This window comes from Triticum dicoccoides, chromosome 4B, assembly GCF_002162155.2.
Source record: "Triticum dicoccoides isolate Atlit2015 ecotype Zavitan chromosome 4B, WEW_v2.0, whole genome shotgun sequence".
Lineage (NCBI taxonomy): Eukaryota > Viridiplantae > Streptophyta > Magnoliopsida > Poales > Poaceae > Triticum > Triticum dicoccoides.
In genome coordinates this window covers 72,212,649-72,230,352 of record NC_041387.1, presented here as the reverse complement: position 1 = coordinate 72,230,352, position 17,704 = coordinate 72,212,649, and the positions used below count along the sequence as shown (strand labels likewise).

General features: G+C 44.4%; 1 protein-coding gene across 1 annotated transcript; it reads left to right on the top strand.

The window, feature by feature from the left end:
* Positions 1-9,253: 9,253 nt before the first annotated feature.
* Positions 9,254-10,911, top strand: LOC119295090 (vignain-like). The gene is made up of 4 exons (XM_037573417.1): positions 9,254-9,763; positions 9,872-10,104; positions 10,200-10,340; positions 10,449-10,911. Exons 1-4 carry the CDS (start codon positions 9,307-9,309, stop codon positions 10,710-10,712), a joined length of 1,095 nt encoding a protein of 364 aa, XP_037429314.1. The 5' UTR covers positions 9,254-9,306; the 3' UTR covers positions 10,713-10,911.
* Positions 10,912-17,704: the final 6,793 nt, after the last annotated feature.

The window sequence follows — 17,704 nt, the reverse complement described above, 5'->3', positions numbered from 1 at the left end:
ATGAAGATTTTTTATGTCTTCAATTAAGGACTGAGTCTTAGTCATTTCTGTGTCCAACAGGTCATTGCTTTTGTCTAACAATGTTTGAATATGTTCCATAGCTTTTTGTTGTTCAGTTGCAATTTTAGCAAGTTTTTTGTAACTAGGTTTGGATTCACCATCAGAGTCATCTTCACTTGATGTTTGAAAGTAAGCATCGCGTGAGTTTACCTTGGCACCATGTGCCATGAAGCAGTAGGTGGGAGTCAAGTCGTTCTTGTCATCAGCGTTGGTGACGGAGCCATTGTCTTCAGTGTTGAAGATGGACTTGGCGACGTAACCTGTAGCTAGAGCTAGACTCGCAACACCAGAGTCGGACTCCTCCTCAGACTCCACCACCGCCTCCTCAAAAGCAGACTCCTCCTCTGAATCCATCTCCTTGCCAACAAAAGCATGAGCCTTGCCAGATGAGCTCTTCTTGTGTGATGAAGACTTGGAAGAAGACTTTGAGTATTTCTTCTTCTTCTTGTCATCAGAATCATATTCTTTGCTCTTCTTCTTCTTCTTCTCATTGTCCCACTGTGGACACTCAGAGATGTAGTGACCAGGTTTATTGCACTTGTGACATGTTCTTTTCTTGCTGGCATGGGTGGAAGCTTCATCATTTCTTGAGCTGGATCGTGAAGACTTTCTGAAGCCTTTCTTCTTGGTGAACTTCTGAAACTTCTTCACAAGCATAGAAAGCTCCTTTCCAATATCTTCAGGATCACCAAAACTGCAGTCAGATTCTTCTTCAGACGAGGAAACAACCTTTGCCTTCAAAGCGCGAGTTCGGCCATAGTTAGGGCCATAGATATCTCTTTTCTCAGATAGCTGGTACTCATGTGTGTTGAGCCTCTCAAGTATGTCTGACGGATCGAGTGTCTTGAAGTCAGGGCATTCTTGTATCATCAGGGCTAAGGTGTCAAATGAGCTATCAAGAGATCTCAGTAATGTCTTCACTATTTCATGCTTCGTAATCTCAGTGGCGCCGAGTGCTTGGAGCTCATTTGTGGGATATCAGTGAGGCGATCAAATGTGAGCTGGACATTCTCATTGTCGTGCCTCTTGAAGCAGTTGAAGAGGTTGCGGAGAGTATTGATCCGTTGATCTCGCTGAGTTGAGACGCCTTCATTGACCTTGGAGAGCCAGTCCCATACTAGCTTCGACGTTTCCACATCGCTCACACGGCCATACTGTCCTTGGTCAGATTACCACAGATGATGTTCTTGGCTGTAGAGTTCAGTTGAATGAACTTCTTGACATCAGCAGGGGTGACACCTTCACTAGTCTTGGGAACGCCATTCTTGACGACATACCACAAATCGACATCGCTTCAAGATGCATGCGCATCCTATTCTTCCAGTAGGGATACTCAGTGTCATCGAAGATGGGTCACGCAGCGGAGACTTTGATTATCCCTGCAGTCGGCATAGCTAAAACTCCAGGTGGTTAAACCGAATCACACAGAACAAGGGAGTACCTTGCTCTGATACCAATTGAAAGGGCTAATTATCGACTAGAGGGGGGTGAATAGGCGATTTTTATGAAAGTCTTCAACACATGAGAGTTTCGAAGACAAATAATAGGAATGACACTGTTCATATGCAGCGGAAGGTAGATTACACTAGACAAGCCATAGTCAAGTATTCAATGAAGTGAAAGCACGGAGACTATTAGCACCTAGGTAGTAAAGATCAGGATGAAAGATAGTATGAAGCCAATCAGGACAAGTAGTCACACAGTGAAGTCAAACAGATATTGCAAGCAGGCAATGACTTCATGAAGACAAACTGTAAGTAAGAGAAGTGAGAGATAGAACCAGTAGCTTCAGGAGGACAGGGGTTTGTTCGACCAGTTCCAGTTGCTGTGACAACTGTACGTCTGGTTAGGGAGGCTGGGATTTAACTCAGAAGACTGTGTCTTCACCTTATTCCCCTTGAGCTAAGGACTCTCAGTCCCCGCCCAATCACTCTGGTAAGTCTTCAAGGTAGACTCCCAAACCTTCACAGACTTTGTTCACCGGCAATCCACAATGACTCTTGGATGCTCAGAACGTGACGCCTAACCGGCTGGAGGATTCACAGTCCTCAAGTGAAACAAGTCTTCAGATCACGTAGACAGAAAGACTTCAGTGATGCCAAACACTCTTTGGGCTCTGGGTGGTTTGGGCTTTGTCCTCGCAAGGATTCTCTCTCAATGGCTTCGGAGGTGGGTTGCTCTCAAATGACAAAAGCCATGTACTAACTCTGAGCAGCCACCAATTTATGGTGTAGGGGGTGGGCTATTTATAGCCACAGGGCAACCCGACCTGATTTGTCCGAAATGACCCTGGGTCACTAAGGAACTGACACGTGTTCCAATGGTCAGATTTCAAACACACGCGACAGCTTGACTTGGGCTACAAGTAAAGCTGACTCATCTGACTCTGGATAAGATTTGCTCTGATTGTCTTCGCTCGAAGACATAGGATTTGGTTGAGCATCACTTCAGTCAAACTGACTTTGTTCACTTGGACCCCACTTAACAGTGCGGTGGTTCCTATGACTCAACAAAGAAGAAAGGAAACGACGAAACAACTAAGTCTTCGCGCTCCATAGTCTTCATACGTTGTCTTCTCATGTCATATTTTTCAACGTGATTAGCTTCACAGACCACCATTGTCTTCAATGTCTTCACACATTTTTAGGGGTCATCTCCGGTAGGTAAACCAAATCAATGAGGGACTACTACCTGTGTTATCCTGCAATTCTCACAAACACATTAGTCCCTCAACCAGGTTTGTCGTCAATACTCCAAAACAAACTAGGGGTGGCACTAGATGCACTTATAGCAAGTTTATCAACCCTTTGCCTAAGGGCGAGCAAGGTTAAAAGTTGGGAAGTTGATGAGTGGATTTTCGCATCACTTTTTAGAGCCTATTCTAGTATTAAAAATCAATCGTATCATATCCATCTAGCAATTTTTCATCTCCACAATGTATGATTTCTTATCTCTATGCATTTCATGAATTCATTGCAAACTTTTAGTTTTATTAGTTTCCTTGGTTTTTTTGTCTTTGTAAGTGTAATGTAATTCAAATGGACTTAGCATATAAAAAGGGATCAAGTTGGGGCCAAACCGGTAAGTTCCAAGCACCACATTCGTGCTGTTGGAGAGTTTGATAAAAATAACTTTTCCAGTGAGGACATACTGAATATCCAATATCTGGAGACTATCAGTCTCGTTTCCACGATTCCAACGGGCCCAATAACTCCCAAATCGGAGTTCGTATGAAGAAATGGTGACAAAAATAGTAGACAACACACACAAATTCCACCGCAGCTCATACCAGTTATCTAGGGCTACGAAATCAGTCATGACTTCTGCAATTATTCATCGATCTTGTCCCAGTTTTGTTCATGTGAGTTACTTCCCAACCAAGGGATGTACTTGGAGATGATTATGCTCCTCTAGGCCCTTGGATGAAAGGATAGGTCGAGGATCCATGAAGGACACTCATGTAGACCACCCGTATATGCACCTCCAACCATAGGCACCACCATCAGTGGCGAAGCTTCAGACTGGTTGTTGGGCGGGCTAGGCTAAGAAACTACACACAAAAATTGTTTTGGAGGCCCAATTTTCATGTCACTCTTCCCTATTTTCTATTGGGATGGGCGGGCCAAGGCCCGGTTTAGCCCCAATGTAGCTCCGCCCTTGTATGCCATCAATCTTGATCATATCCCCATGTGTTGTCACACCTCCATGGAAGTATACATATCATGTCCACCATAGAAGAATGGACAAGACAAGAAGGAAGCAAGAAGTGAGGCTCCGCCAACTCCTCGCACTGGCTAGAGAGTCGGTACCATCTCCATCAATACCACCATGCCTCTCTTCCTCCCCAACAATATGTTGGCTTGTAACTTCTCTCTCCCCTCTATGTTAATCCCTTACATGTTTAAGTAATCCTACATTCTTAAGAAGTTCATCCCCACTAAAAGGCGTTCTCTCAACATGCAGATTGCCCACCTTAGCATTGCCATGTCAACTATCTCTCTTGGGATATTTCTCTCTCTCTCTCTCTCTCTCTCTCTCTCTCTCACCAGTTGATTATGGTCCACTTCATGCATCCTCTGAGGCCAATAATTAATATTTTAACCATGTATTGATTGCCTTGCAACTAGACCAGCGATTCCCATTCAAGCCCTCATTCCTTCTCCACTTTAAGTTCCACCAGCACCATCTGCTTCATCTCCCCTGGCCTGCAGTGCCATTACAGACTTCCCCTTCAACTCCCTAATGCCACCCAACATCATGCGAATATTGAATTAAAAGCCCCCATTGTGGCACCCTAAACCTCAGCTCCAGCTAGATCACCTGCCTGCAGTTTGAGGCATCTGGGCGGAGCGGCCATTGGGCTAGGGCATTGCTCCCATCTTCAGCTCCCAATCTCTATACCCAAGCCGTTTTGCCGCTGTTGTAACCACTGAAGGTGATGAATCTCAAGACATCCACGATTGACTGCATGCCACATGTTGTTGCCCCCATGACTGCTCCATGCAGTCATGTTGTGGTGTGATCTCCAGCGCCCCCACCCTTTCTCTCATGACCGTTGCATCACAAACAAGTCCCATATTTCTATCTTGCCTTTGATTGTACCGAAGATCTCACCCATGAATAGGTAATTAACCCCTGTTGTTAATGCTCTACTATATCTCCTAAATTAATCTGTCACTGCCCGCCAATTTTCTTCATGGACCTCAGTTTCTGCTCATACAGATTAATGGGAAACCTTGGAGTCTCCAATACCTGCTGGTCCTGCCCCTCATGGCATAGGATATTCCCTTTTTTGCTTTAAGGGAAATGTAGCAGGTTATGAATGTTGTTCCTTTCCTAATCCTCCTCTACTATCTTGCTACTTTAGCGTGAGGTAACCCTACATGTTTTTGTTATTATATTTGCCATGCCTTATGTAGTTTTGTTCATAGATGGATAAAAGATCACACTATCTGTCACCCCCAGGATGCATGTTTATTAGTTTCTTTTCTGGACTGTGGTCAGTTTTGCAATCTGATTTCTTATATTAGAACAACAAAGCATAGATGATTACAGTACATCGAGGGTTGGACTTCCACAATTTGTTGATTGAAACAGTACGGGATATTATAAAAATAAATTAATTGTTACCAAGGTTCGCACAAGATGAAAATAAGGAAAACATTTACATCAGATAAATCGGGCCATTCTTTAGCACTACAGTTTGTTTCCTAACTCTATGGAGCAACGCCATATATGATTCATGTTTAAAATTTTCCTTCCAATTGCCAAAGTCCGTGCTTATGACCATCATGCCTTAATCTGATCTTACCAAAATAAGAAGAGTCCATTTGGCTTTCAATCATTTTTCCTAAAGTGTGTTTTCTATTTCAATTTACTTCAAAACTACCAAGGCCAACCGATGTAAGTAACAAATCATTTTCAACCCGGTAATTAAACTTGAAGCACTAACGACATGTTCTCATAGAAATCATAGATTAACTTGCTGAATGTAAAATGTTATTTCCTTATCGTACAATTTGCCATTTCTAATTCATATGTAGTGAGAAAGATACTCTTATTAAATCAGTCACTCAAGCAACACCCACATATTCTATGGTTGTTTTTAAACTATCAAGAAACCTATGACAACATATAACATCACTGATCTGAATGTTTTGGTGGGGAAGTGAAGTTGGCGAGCGGAAAATGGTGTGTGTTCATGGGAGACAATGACAATGCCAAAGTATAAAGGCGGACTTAGTTGTAGAGACTTGAAATTATTAAATATGGCACTCCTCGCCCATCAGGCGTGGCGACTCTTGCAAGATGCATCCCTTTGAGCTAGAGGATTTTGAAGGCAACGCATTTTCCTAGTGTTGATATTCTTTCAGAGGTACTTGGTTCACACCCTTCACATATTTGGAGGTACATTTGTGAGGGGGGGGGTGTCCTTCAAGTGGATCTCATCATCGGAATTGCGGATGGATGAACGATAAGTGCTTGGAATGACAAACGGATACCAAGAGATTTCTGTATAAATGTGTGCTATCTCAATGATCCTCCTACTCTGGCCTCTAATTTTGTTTGCTCTTCTTTAGGGAACGGGACGTTCATGTAGCTGAGTCTCACATGCTATCGATGGATGTTGAGGTGATAAAGCGTATTACCATTAGCTATGCATCTCATGGAGACTTTTGGGCTTGGTGCTATGAGAAAAATAGGGTGTTTCAGGTCTGCATATCGGATACTCATTGAGACCAAATTATAGCTTGAGGGGTGGCTCGAAGGAGCTACCGAACCATAGAAGAGGAAGTAGAAGAACAAAGTTGGAATCGTCTTTGGAACGTTAAAGTTCCAGGCAAATTACAGGTTTTTTGCATGGTGACTAGCACGATCATCACTACCTACAAGTGAAGAGTGAGTTCGACGCCAAATGGCTGACTTGATAGTTTCCCTATCTACAAAATGGCTAATGATTTGTGGTGACACTCGTTGCTGGACTATAATATGGCCGAAAGTGTCTGGTCTCTTTGCAATGACGATCCGACGCATCCTCTCTTTGGAGAAGAAACTCTGGATATGTTTCTTTTCATTTGAACAAAACTTTCAGTAGTGCATAGTTTGTGGAAGTTCTAGTGACATTGTGGGCTATATGGTGGGCCCGCCAGCAAGCTATCCACCAAGAGGGGTATCAAAGTTCACTTTCCACACATTTGTTTATTGGGTGATATCTTGAGGTGCTTGATCTGTTCAAGAGTAGCATGGAGTCTCAAGCGCCCATGGGCTAAAAGGTGGAGTATGCAGGAGCGCGGAGGTCATGACAAAGCTCAAATGCGTTGCTTATCCCGGTCGTCACTTCTCTCCTAGATTTACACCACTTCATGTATACTAGCCTTTGGCACTGTATTAATAGGTTAGTCCAAATAAAAATAATATTTTTTTTACCAAAAAACATATAAAAGTGGTATGATAATAGTATGAAACAATAAAAAAATTATAGATACATCAAAGCCGTAGCAGCCATTGTTCCGACGGCCTTTGCGCCTGTGCTTTGGATTTCGTCCTCCTCCACCATTCTTGGGTGTGTCTACCATGTAGACGTCATAGGTGGAGGTTGTGGCCCAATTACTCTATGTTTGATAGCCAGTGGTGGGGGTGTTATGTGAAGATATTCTGACGTCTTCATCTACGTCAGTTGCTCCCTCAGATGCATTAGCTAATACGCCGGTTAGTCCTCGACATTGGCGACTAGATGGGTGGTGGGTGGGCTGAAGATTCCAGCCTTTCCCAGTTACTCTCAGATCTGATCGTAAACAGGGTTCCCCATCGTTCGAGATTGCGAGCTTCTAAATTCGATCCAATATCTCATTCAGAATAGTCTTTTCGATTTCCATGACCTGATCAAAGGTCAGGTCTAGTGGGAGTTTGTCCGAGATCGGATCTGACATGGCCTCGGGCTTTTCCTCGGTCAGGTTAGATGCCTGATCCGCAACGACGGTGATCGTTTCTGGACTCAAGACCGGATCCGAGGTAGGTATCACGCCATCATCCTGGGCTGGGTTTGATTCCACGGCCTGGACGAGTGCATTAGTGTGCTCTTCGACTTGGTCGGACACCCATCTCAAAAATGCAAGATCACTGTGAGAATACATGGTCTATTCAAGCTTCCTGAATCTAATGACCCGGCCTGGAGCTAAAGTTTTGATTTGGCTGAGGTAACCAGTCGAATATGCATGAAGGGTGATGCTTCTAAAGGCAAAAAGTTGCCCCTGAAAGAAGGTCAAGCTACATCCGATGGTGTCACCGATCCGGAGGCGAACCATCGAGCCGCTTCAACTATGCAGAGGGACCTGCATGGGCCACCAATGTCGGAGTTAAATCCGGTGGATCTCGTGTAGGGGGTCCCGGTCTAGTATCCTTGGCTAGATTGTAACAAAGACACAAGGGACACAGTTGATTACCTAGGTTCAGACCCTCTCGAAGAGGTTAAACTCTACGTCATGTTTTGCTTGTGTTATTGCAGATGGGGTACAAAGTACAAGTGATCTACCATGAGATCGTATGTGAATGAATATGTCCTCTATGGCCCTGGCACCTCGGTTTATGTAGATACCTGGGATGCCTAGGGTTACACATAAGTCGGTTGTATCTAGCGACAAATACTTCAGAGACTACCTCACAACCTTGGGGGTGCATGCCAGGTCTTCAGATCATTCTTTCTTAGTGTTCTTGAAGTTCAAACAATGATCTTCTTAAGCATCACGACTTCTCATTATCCTGATAATATCTTCGATCCTCGTTGAAACCAATACCTATCACCTGAAGGTCACGTAATCACTAAACAATATGTGGTTATCTCTTAGGTCTTCGTGAGGATGCGACCGAGGAGATTATACGAACAGCATGAGGAAATGCACTGTAAGCACCCTTGCAAAAAAAAGCATTGTAAGCAAGGCCCGAAGAGGTCCACATCGCACCACCGCGGTGCCTCTTCCCAGCGGGAGTTGCCCTCTGTGGGAGAAGCAACTGGGCGACGATGCGGCGGTACCATTGGTGATAGAGGAAGAAGGCGAGCTGGGGAGGAAACGAATGCATATGCTCTTTCCAGACGACGTCACATATGATATGATTGGAACCATGTTGGCACTACTTCTTTTATTAATAAGAGGGCCGTATGCATCGTGCTGATGCAGAGGCCGGGGTTTCTCCCCCTTTTCTAAAAAAAAAAGACGACGTCACATATGACCCTAACGTCTCATCTCCAGAGCAAACACTTTGAACCGGAACTAGAAAAGCCCCTTTACGCCAACGGCCTTACGCATCACACATACCAATCCTTTTCCTTCCATGAACAGAAAAAAATATAAGAGCCTCGACATATGATATGATTATCTCAAATGTGGCATGCAGAAACTGATCAACTAGATCCACGCCAACAACAGAGTGCTCTGCTAGGCCAGTTCGCGTTCCACTCCAACACTCCTGCACTGCATCCACCAATCTGAAAGCGAGCTCGTGCCCGAATCCGGCCTTCCTTTCCATTTATTCCGCGGCTTATCCATATCCTCCAAAAGTTCATGCCTTCCTTCCCGCCACAGCTCACCTCCCATCCCATCATCTCGCCGCCATCCATCATGCAAAACCGTAACCAACTGAAGCCTCTCGATCACCCTTGTAACGTCTATATAAGCCGCCCTTCGCTCTCTGTTTCTTACACCGGTCTCAGTCTCACACATACAAGTAAGCCAGCAAGCAAGGGTCAAAATGTGGAGGTCCATCTTGCTCGTGGTGGTGGTCGCGCTGGCGCTGGCGCCGGCGCCGGCGCTGGGGATCCCGTTCACCGAGAAGGACCTCGCCTCGGAGGAGAACCTGCGGGGGCTCTACGAGAGGTGGAGGAGCCACTACACGGTGTCGCGGAGGGGCCTCGGCGCCGACGCGGAGGAGCGCCGGTTCAACGTGTTCAAGGAGAACGCGCGGTACATCCACGAGGGCAACAAGAAGGACAGGCCCTTCAGGCTGGCGCTCAACAAGTTCGCCGACATGACCACGGACGAGTTCCGGCGCACGTACGCCGGGTCCAGGGTGCGGCACCACCTTTCCCTGAGCGGCGGCCGCCGGGGCGACGGCAGCTTCAGGTACGGCGACGCCGACAACCTGCCGCCGGCAGTGGACTGGCGGCAGAAGGGCGCGGTCACCGCCATCAAGGACCAAGGGCAGTGCGGTACGTGCATGCATACACTCCTGAGTTTCTTTCTTTCCTTTTCGGCCATTGGTTGTGTCAAAAGCTGTGTGATTCATTCGACTGTGGGAGGCCAAAAACTGTTCTAAGGGAGCTGCTGGGCGTTCTCGACGATCGTGGCTGTGGAGGGCATCAACAAGATCAGGACGGGGAAGCTGGTGTCGCTGTCGGAGCAGGAGCTCATGGACTGCGACAACGTCAACAACCAGGGCTGCGACGGCGGCCTCATGGACTACGCCTTCCAGTTCATCCACAAGAACGGGATCACCACCGAGTCCAACTACCCGTATCAAGGCGAGCAGGGCAGCTGCGACCTGGCAAAGGTGACAATAATAATCCCCGGCTTCCGGCTGCCCTATACTTGCCAGGCTGAGAAACTTGTCTCAAAATTTTAAAAATCACATGCCAAATGTTGCAGGAAAAGGCTCATGCCGTGACAATCGACGGCTACGAGGATGTCCCCGCCAACGATGAGTCTGCCCTACAGAAAGCCGTCGCAGGCCAGCCCGTGTCCGTTGCAATAGATGCCAGCGGCAACGACTTCCAGTTCTACTCAGAGGTACGTGATCCGATCCAACTCCGTGCAATTGATACACATGTTTGCTTGCTCTTGTCGGTGCTATGTTCGGTGTTAAGTGACAACTCTGATCACCCTCAACGAACGCAGGGCGTCTTCACCGGAGAATGCAGCACGGATCTCGACCACGGTGTCGCCGCCGTCGGGTACGGCACTACTCGGGATGGCACCAAATACTGGATCGTGAAGAACTCGTGGGGAGAGGACTGGGGTGAGAAGGGCTACATCAGGATGCAGCGCGGGGTGTCGCAGGCAGAGGGGCAGTGTGGCATCGCCATGCAGGCGTCGTACCCAACTAAGTCGGCACCACATGCTAGGGCAGTCAGGGAAGGGTCTCATACTGATGAGCTCTGATGGCACACATACGATCATTCGGAGTGCAACCTCTGCGTTGAGGAGAACTGAATCTCCCACTGTTGTGTTATTTACTTTATGCAAGATGTTACTATGAATGTAATAAACGTAGGCAAAGGACATTATAGCAAAAGAATTGCAACTAATTTGTCAAATCAAATGAATTATGTGAAATTCAAGATTGGGCTGTATTCGGATTGGTTCTCGTCTTTTCATCTCGTATTAGCGTGTTGTTGACTTCACTATGACCTGTCTGGTTGTGCCTGGTCTAATCGCCCTCGACACTACGGTTCTTTTGCATAGTACTCCTTCCTTATGACACAATCGTTTACTGTTTCACTTGTGACCCCAAAACGGTCAGAGTGAGTGCTATAATCAATTTTGCGTGGTTTCAGAGTTAATTTATTGGGAGTACCTAGAACTTATCTAGATGGGATATAATTTGGTCTCATTCACTTTGAAAACAAAAATAAATACAGTCCACGTCAGCACACACGCATCTTATAGCATCACATCCAATGGCTATAAAAGATGAATGAGACCAAATTATATCTCATCTAGATGAGTTGTAGCAAAACTGTAATTTATTTCTGTGAGGCAACCAAACCAAAATATTTTAGCCCACAGAATTACGAGCCTTCCCTTAAAAGTTGATATTTAAGGTGTGGAAGACCTACAATTACCGGACAGTAACAAGTATGGTAGAGCCCACCATAATTCATTCATCTAATAAGTCTCTTCTACTGTTTCTCATATCTATTGTAAATATCATGGCTATGTCTTTTAGAGGATCACAAGATTTATCTCAAGCTAGGTGAAAATTTGAACAAAATGCATAAAAACATTAACTTGGCACTATGGAGAATAACTTGAGAAAGTGTTTTCCCTATACAAATACAGAGCCATCATGACTAAGCAAGCATGCCAAACAGCGGCACACATGACTGCATAATAACTATAAGATGAAGATCATTGCACAAGACTCTACACATGCAAAAATAACCTCCCCAAGCTTAGAACTTTGCAAGATATAAACTCAAGAAAATTATGAAATGAAAAGAGGAAGTGCAGTTTATTAAATGAGAGTATGAAAAGTGGTTGTGCTTAAATTAAGTAAGGGCAATACACTTTTACCGTTGAGGTGCAAATAGCTTCTCCTTTAATGGACATGGATCATTGCATCGATGAATTTTCCTTGATGTGCCCCGGTGGCTGTCTTCCAGTAGAACCTGCTGGAAACAAAACTAAAAAAAAGCAAAATACTTTATGCCTTTTGAAGTTTTTCAAAATAAAAAAGATAGCACAAATGGTTAGCTCAAAAGTGATGAAAATATCTTTCTAGGGCGGTTCATGAACCAAAGCACCACGCCCAAATTAACAAAATTAGGAGAGAGCATCATGTATACTCTCAAATCAAAAGTGATGTGCATGTCAGACAAGATATGAAACACGAGTGTGTAGCCTCGAACGTGCTTAATTGAAAAGGAGATCTCACTTAAGGCAAAACTTACTACTACAACTTTTATTGGACAAGGTTCAAAATGAAAGATAATACCGGCACTTATAGTTGATTTTTTTGTCAAATCGGAAAGCAACTGAGCAGCTCGTGCAGATTTTTATATGGTTGACAACATATTGCACATGTCACCATACTGGGTTAAACCTCTGCAAAAATAACACATGAAATGAAAAAAATGATTCAATATACAACAGAACAAATCCGGGAAAAGAAAAAGACATGAACTCTTTTTTCCTCCTTTTCTTTGTTTCAAACATGAACTATTTTTCAAACTCAACACTTTTTTTAGTATTCGTGAACATATTTCCAAATTTGTAATTATTTTTCCAAATGTGAATGTTTTTCAAATTTGTGAACGTTTTCTAAATTCATGAACTTTTAAAATTCATCAAAAATGTAATGATTTCTTTTAAAATCATGAACATTTTCAAATATGTGATTTTATTTTAAATTCGTAAACTCTTTCCTAAAATTTTAAACTTTTACGATTTCACGAATGTTTTCAAATACATGAACAATTCTTGAATTAACGCACTAAAAAAATAAACCCATGAATGTTTTTCAAAGTACAGAACATTTTTCCAAATTGGAGAATGTTTTCTAATTCACGAACATTTTTAAATTTTATTATTTTAAAAAAATCTTCAACTTTTTTGACCTTAGAATTTTTGAATTTTATTTAAAAAACAGGGCATAAATATTTCCTGAACCAGCAGCTGCTGATTTTTCCTCTAAATAGATCGATTGAGCAAGGTGACCATGTTGGGCGAGGGTGAGCTAGGCGAGGAAAGCGAACACTAACTAGGTTGTGACCTGCTAACTAGGTGGTGTCAGTGCTAGCTGGTCACGCACTGGAACGCTCGCCCACGTGCCCTGCCGAGTTTTCTTTTCATTTGACTGTTGAACCCGTTGACTAGTTGACCATTTGTTCGGATCATTGACTATTGACCAGCTGACGTTTTTGAAAATGTTCATGAAAATGAAAAAAAATCATGCATTTGAAAAAAGTTCATGAATTTGAAAAGAAATCCAAGCATCTGAAAAAATATTAATGGATTTTCAAAATGTTCACAAGTATGAAAAAAACAAGATTTTAAAAATTTCATGATTTGTAAAAAAGAAAATAGATAAAAAATTTAAAACTAAAAAAAAAATAAAAAAGAAACGAAAAAACCAGAAGAAAACCCTTCCAAGCAAACCCATAAAATAAGAGAAAAACGGACCAACCAAAATAAATAAAACAACTAGTAGCTATAAGAAGCTTACTAAAACCATAATCTTTCCTTAATAATAAAGCACGGATTGACTCCGTGGGTTCACCGTCACAATACCTTTCTTCTCATGTCATATTACGCTTTTACGATTTGTGTAGATAAAATCGTAATATAAACGTGGTGGTACTAATTTCATCCCGTTCGCTCGATCGTGCCTTATGTCGCACGCATGGGCTCTTTCACCGCTGATTGGGCCTATTAGCACTTGGGCTTTAGCCTATGTTGTTTCCGCTTCAATCTTTTGGCAATAGCTAGCGCAGGAACATTGTCTTAAAAAAAGCTGGTGCACGAACAGGAAACCCCAAATCAGAAACCCACTAGGTCACGAAAAGGAATTCCCATGAAACGATCTAGAAACCGTCGAAGCCAAGCCAATTGCCACAGGAGTCTTCTTTCCCTACATACTATATATAATGTCCAAGTTGTTTTCCCCGTTTGTTCTCTCCCGTCTCACGTGCACATGATCTTCAACAGCGAGATCCCGACGGCCACGGCAGACCGATCTTGACGGAAACGAGGAGCACGCCGAATAATGCGGCGACGCACACCAGGAAATCAGCTTGTCCACCTTCCACAGCTTGGCAGGGCCATATACGTCGATTAGCCTGGCCACGGCGGTGATATTGATGCCGGAGAGGATCACGTTGGGGCTGTTGTGTAAGAGTGGCAAAAGAAAAAGGAGCATGACCACCACCGTCGCCACCACGTCGAGGGGAGATGCCAAGCTGCCATGGTGAAGACGCGGCGACGCAGAGAAAGCTTTAGGCTCTTGATTGCTTTCGTCTCCTCAACTTAGCGAAGTTGAGTCCAATATTTTTTTCTTCCTATGGAGATACACGTGACAATTAGATGGATTGGCGTACATTCAATCTTGTCCATGCAATTCGTCGTGAACTTTTGGTGCGACAGTACAATTTGCCAACCGCAGGGACACCACCGGCTAGGAGTAGCGGCTGGCCCAATCCGGCTCATCCACTTTTCTGAGCTCGTCGAGCGAGACGCCAAGAAGGCTTAGAAGAACATGGCTGATGAGATTGCGCAACAGGCCTGGCCCTGGCGAAGCCTCCTCAAGAGGCTGCAGGAGGCGTAAGATGAGGTGAGCCGCGCGAAGCACCAGTGAAGGATGACAGTGGCAGCGGGTAGCCAGGTAGAGGTCGATGGGGTCGACGAGATAGTGGATGATGGGAACAGGAGCTGGAAGCCAAGACGTACATGCACAGTTGGCTCAGGTGGTTGATGCTTGAGGTGATTCTTACATATGGTGATGTTCTGATGAAGTGGACATGGAGGTAGGAAGGAACTAGCTGAAATTTTCAACGTCAGTACATATGGTGCAAACGTTGTTGTCCTTTAGCATTGCGTTGAGGAAATCCAGAAGCCCTCCCCTCACATTGGTCTGCCCCCCTTGCAGTCCATCATGAAAACTGTGACGTGATATTCTTTCAAAATTGGTGAAGCTGCATCTGAACATGGTATTCTTCTAGGAGTGTGTCCCATCTTTTTTGTGTGTGAATGTACTATTGGTTGAGCAAAGCAAGACAGGAGATGATGAACTCGAAGATGTGCGTAAAAGGAATTCCAGTATTTTTATTGCTATAGAAGTACAAAAAGAGAGGGCTAGACTGTATATTCCCTCGAGCCGAACGAAGCATGGTTAATTCCCCGTGACGACCATGTCCTAATTATCTTGCCCGAGGAGACAATGACCCAACCTCACTATCCTCGTTTCGCCTGTGGCCACCATGTCTCAAGCTCATTATGCTTGGTTGTTGGTGACGGTTAATATATTGACGTCGACCATTTCATTCTTCTATGGCGTTTTTTTGTTCGCTTACAAGTGTTTAGGATGGTCGATGGTCGGCGAGCCCCCCGACCGTCAGGTGACAAGTGTCAAGGTCATGTAGCGGACAGGCGGCTAACTTTAACAGTGTCGTTCCTGTTACGCTTGGTAGTGATGTGTTTATTTAAACACAGTACGAACGAAGCGCTTGTATTTACGCGGATACACTCACCCCTGTGAACACACGCGCACACCCTACCTCTATAAACACCTCCAAGCGACTGAGCCGGCATATAATCTTGAGATTTACAAAATCACTGGAGCGCTGAGGATACCATTGTCCTCTTAATTAATCATCCAGTCACACAGATTGGTTCACTTCTTAGTAACGTGTTGAATAGCGTTTGTCTACGTGGTTTATCACAAATCCCAACATAATGGCCTGCTTGTCACGAGTCCGTTGAAGTAGAGTAAAGTCTGTTTTAAACCTCAAATTCATAGAGCTCGTCGAAGTCGAACCCTGACGTCCGAATCCTTGAAATTGATACCCCGACCTTTATAATCCCGGTCAATATCAACCCTGGACCAGTTTGGCGCACCTGGAAAAGATTCATCCCGCCCGGGATCACAGGCTACTTTCACTGACATCCCTGCCCCACATATGTCATATCCATCTTCTATCCCAATCCCCTTCCCCCTCTCTCTCCTGAAACCAGAGCCTGCGGTTGTATCGCTGGAATCTATGGAGGTCCGCATGTTGGTTCTGGCGTTTTTCTTAGTCTTCATGGCTCGCGCAGGGGCATCCATGGAGGTTCGCTCCATGCAGAGCACGACGTGGCCGGCGGCAGCTCTTGTGGCGACACGTGACACCTGAGTGGACACTAGTAGATCCAAAATCCGATGCATGCTTCGCAGCTGGAGCTTCTCGCTGGCGTAACTCCTTATGTGGGTCGGCCCATATGTAATAATCTATGAAAAGACAAGGGGTACGCGCTATGGGGACCTCCTATTTACCGCATTATGCGGCAAACTATTCGCACAGAGCAAACGCAACTGGGCCGGCCCATTGGAGTAAAACTGTTAGTGATTGGTTGCGCGCAAAAAATCAGAAATAGAAAGAATGCGGAACCTGATAATGCGGAACCTGATAATGGCGTTTCATTGGAGTAAAACTGTTGAATAGCGTTTGTCTACGTGGTTTATCACAAATCCCAACATAATGGCCTGCTTGTCACGAGTCCGTTGAAGTAGAGTAAAGTCTGTTTTAAACCTCAAATTCATAGAGCTCGTCGAAGTCGAACCCTGACGTCCGAATCCTTGAAATTGATACCCCGACCTTTATAATCCCGGTCAATATCAACTCTGGACCAGTTTGGCGCACCTGGAAAAGATTCATCCCGCCCGGGATCACAGGCTACTTTCACTGACATCCCTGCCCCACATATGTCATATCCATCTTCTATCCCAATCCCCTTCCCCCTCTCTCTCCTGAAACCAGAGCCTGCGGTTGTATCGTTGGAATCTATGGAGGTCCGCATGTTGGTTCTGGCGTTTTTCTTAGTCTTCATGGCTCGCGCAGGGGCATCCATGGAGGTTCGCTCCATGCAGAGCACGACGTGGCCGGCGGCAGCTCTTGTGGCGACACGTGACACCTGAGTGGACACTAGTAGATCCAAAACCCGATGCATGCTTCGCAGCTGGAGCTTCTCGCTGGCGTAACTCCTTATGTGGGTCGGCTAATCTATGAAAAGACAAGGGGTACGCGCTATGGGGACCTCCTATTTACCGCATTATGCGGCAAACTATTCGCACAGAGCAAACGCAACTGGGCCGGCCCATTGGAGTAAAACTGTTAGTGATTGGTTGCGCGCAAAAAATCAGAAATAGAAAGAATGCGGAACCTGGAATTTGATCTCTAGACCTTCTGTTGTGGTCGGTACCGCGCTAGCCAGCCGAACTGTATACACGGATGTGAAAATATGCAGCACCAAGTCTAAAGAACAAAACCGAAGCAACGTAAATAACCATTACTCAATGTTTTAAAAAATACAAATATTTATTAAATTGAAGCAGCGAAAATTCTTAACATTATATTAAATTGCGAACATAATTCGACAAAATCCCTATTGTTTCCAAAATTGGATCAATTTTTTGAACGTACATTTTTTTTCAAAAATGCAAACAAATTCTATGAAAACAACAAATTTTGAATTTCTCAAACATTTTTCGAAAACATGAACATTTTAACATTATATTAAATTGCGAACATAATTCGACAAAATCCCTATTTTTTCCAAAATTGGATTAATTTTTTGAACGTACGTTTTTTTTTTCAAAAATGCAAACAATTCTATGAAAACGAACAAATTTTGAATTTCCCAAACATTTTTCGAAAACATGAACATTTTTGGAATTTATG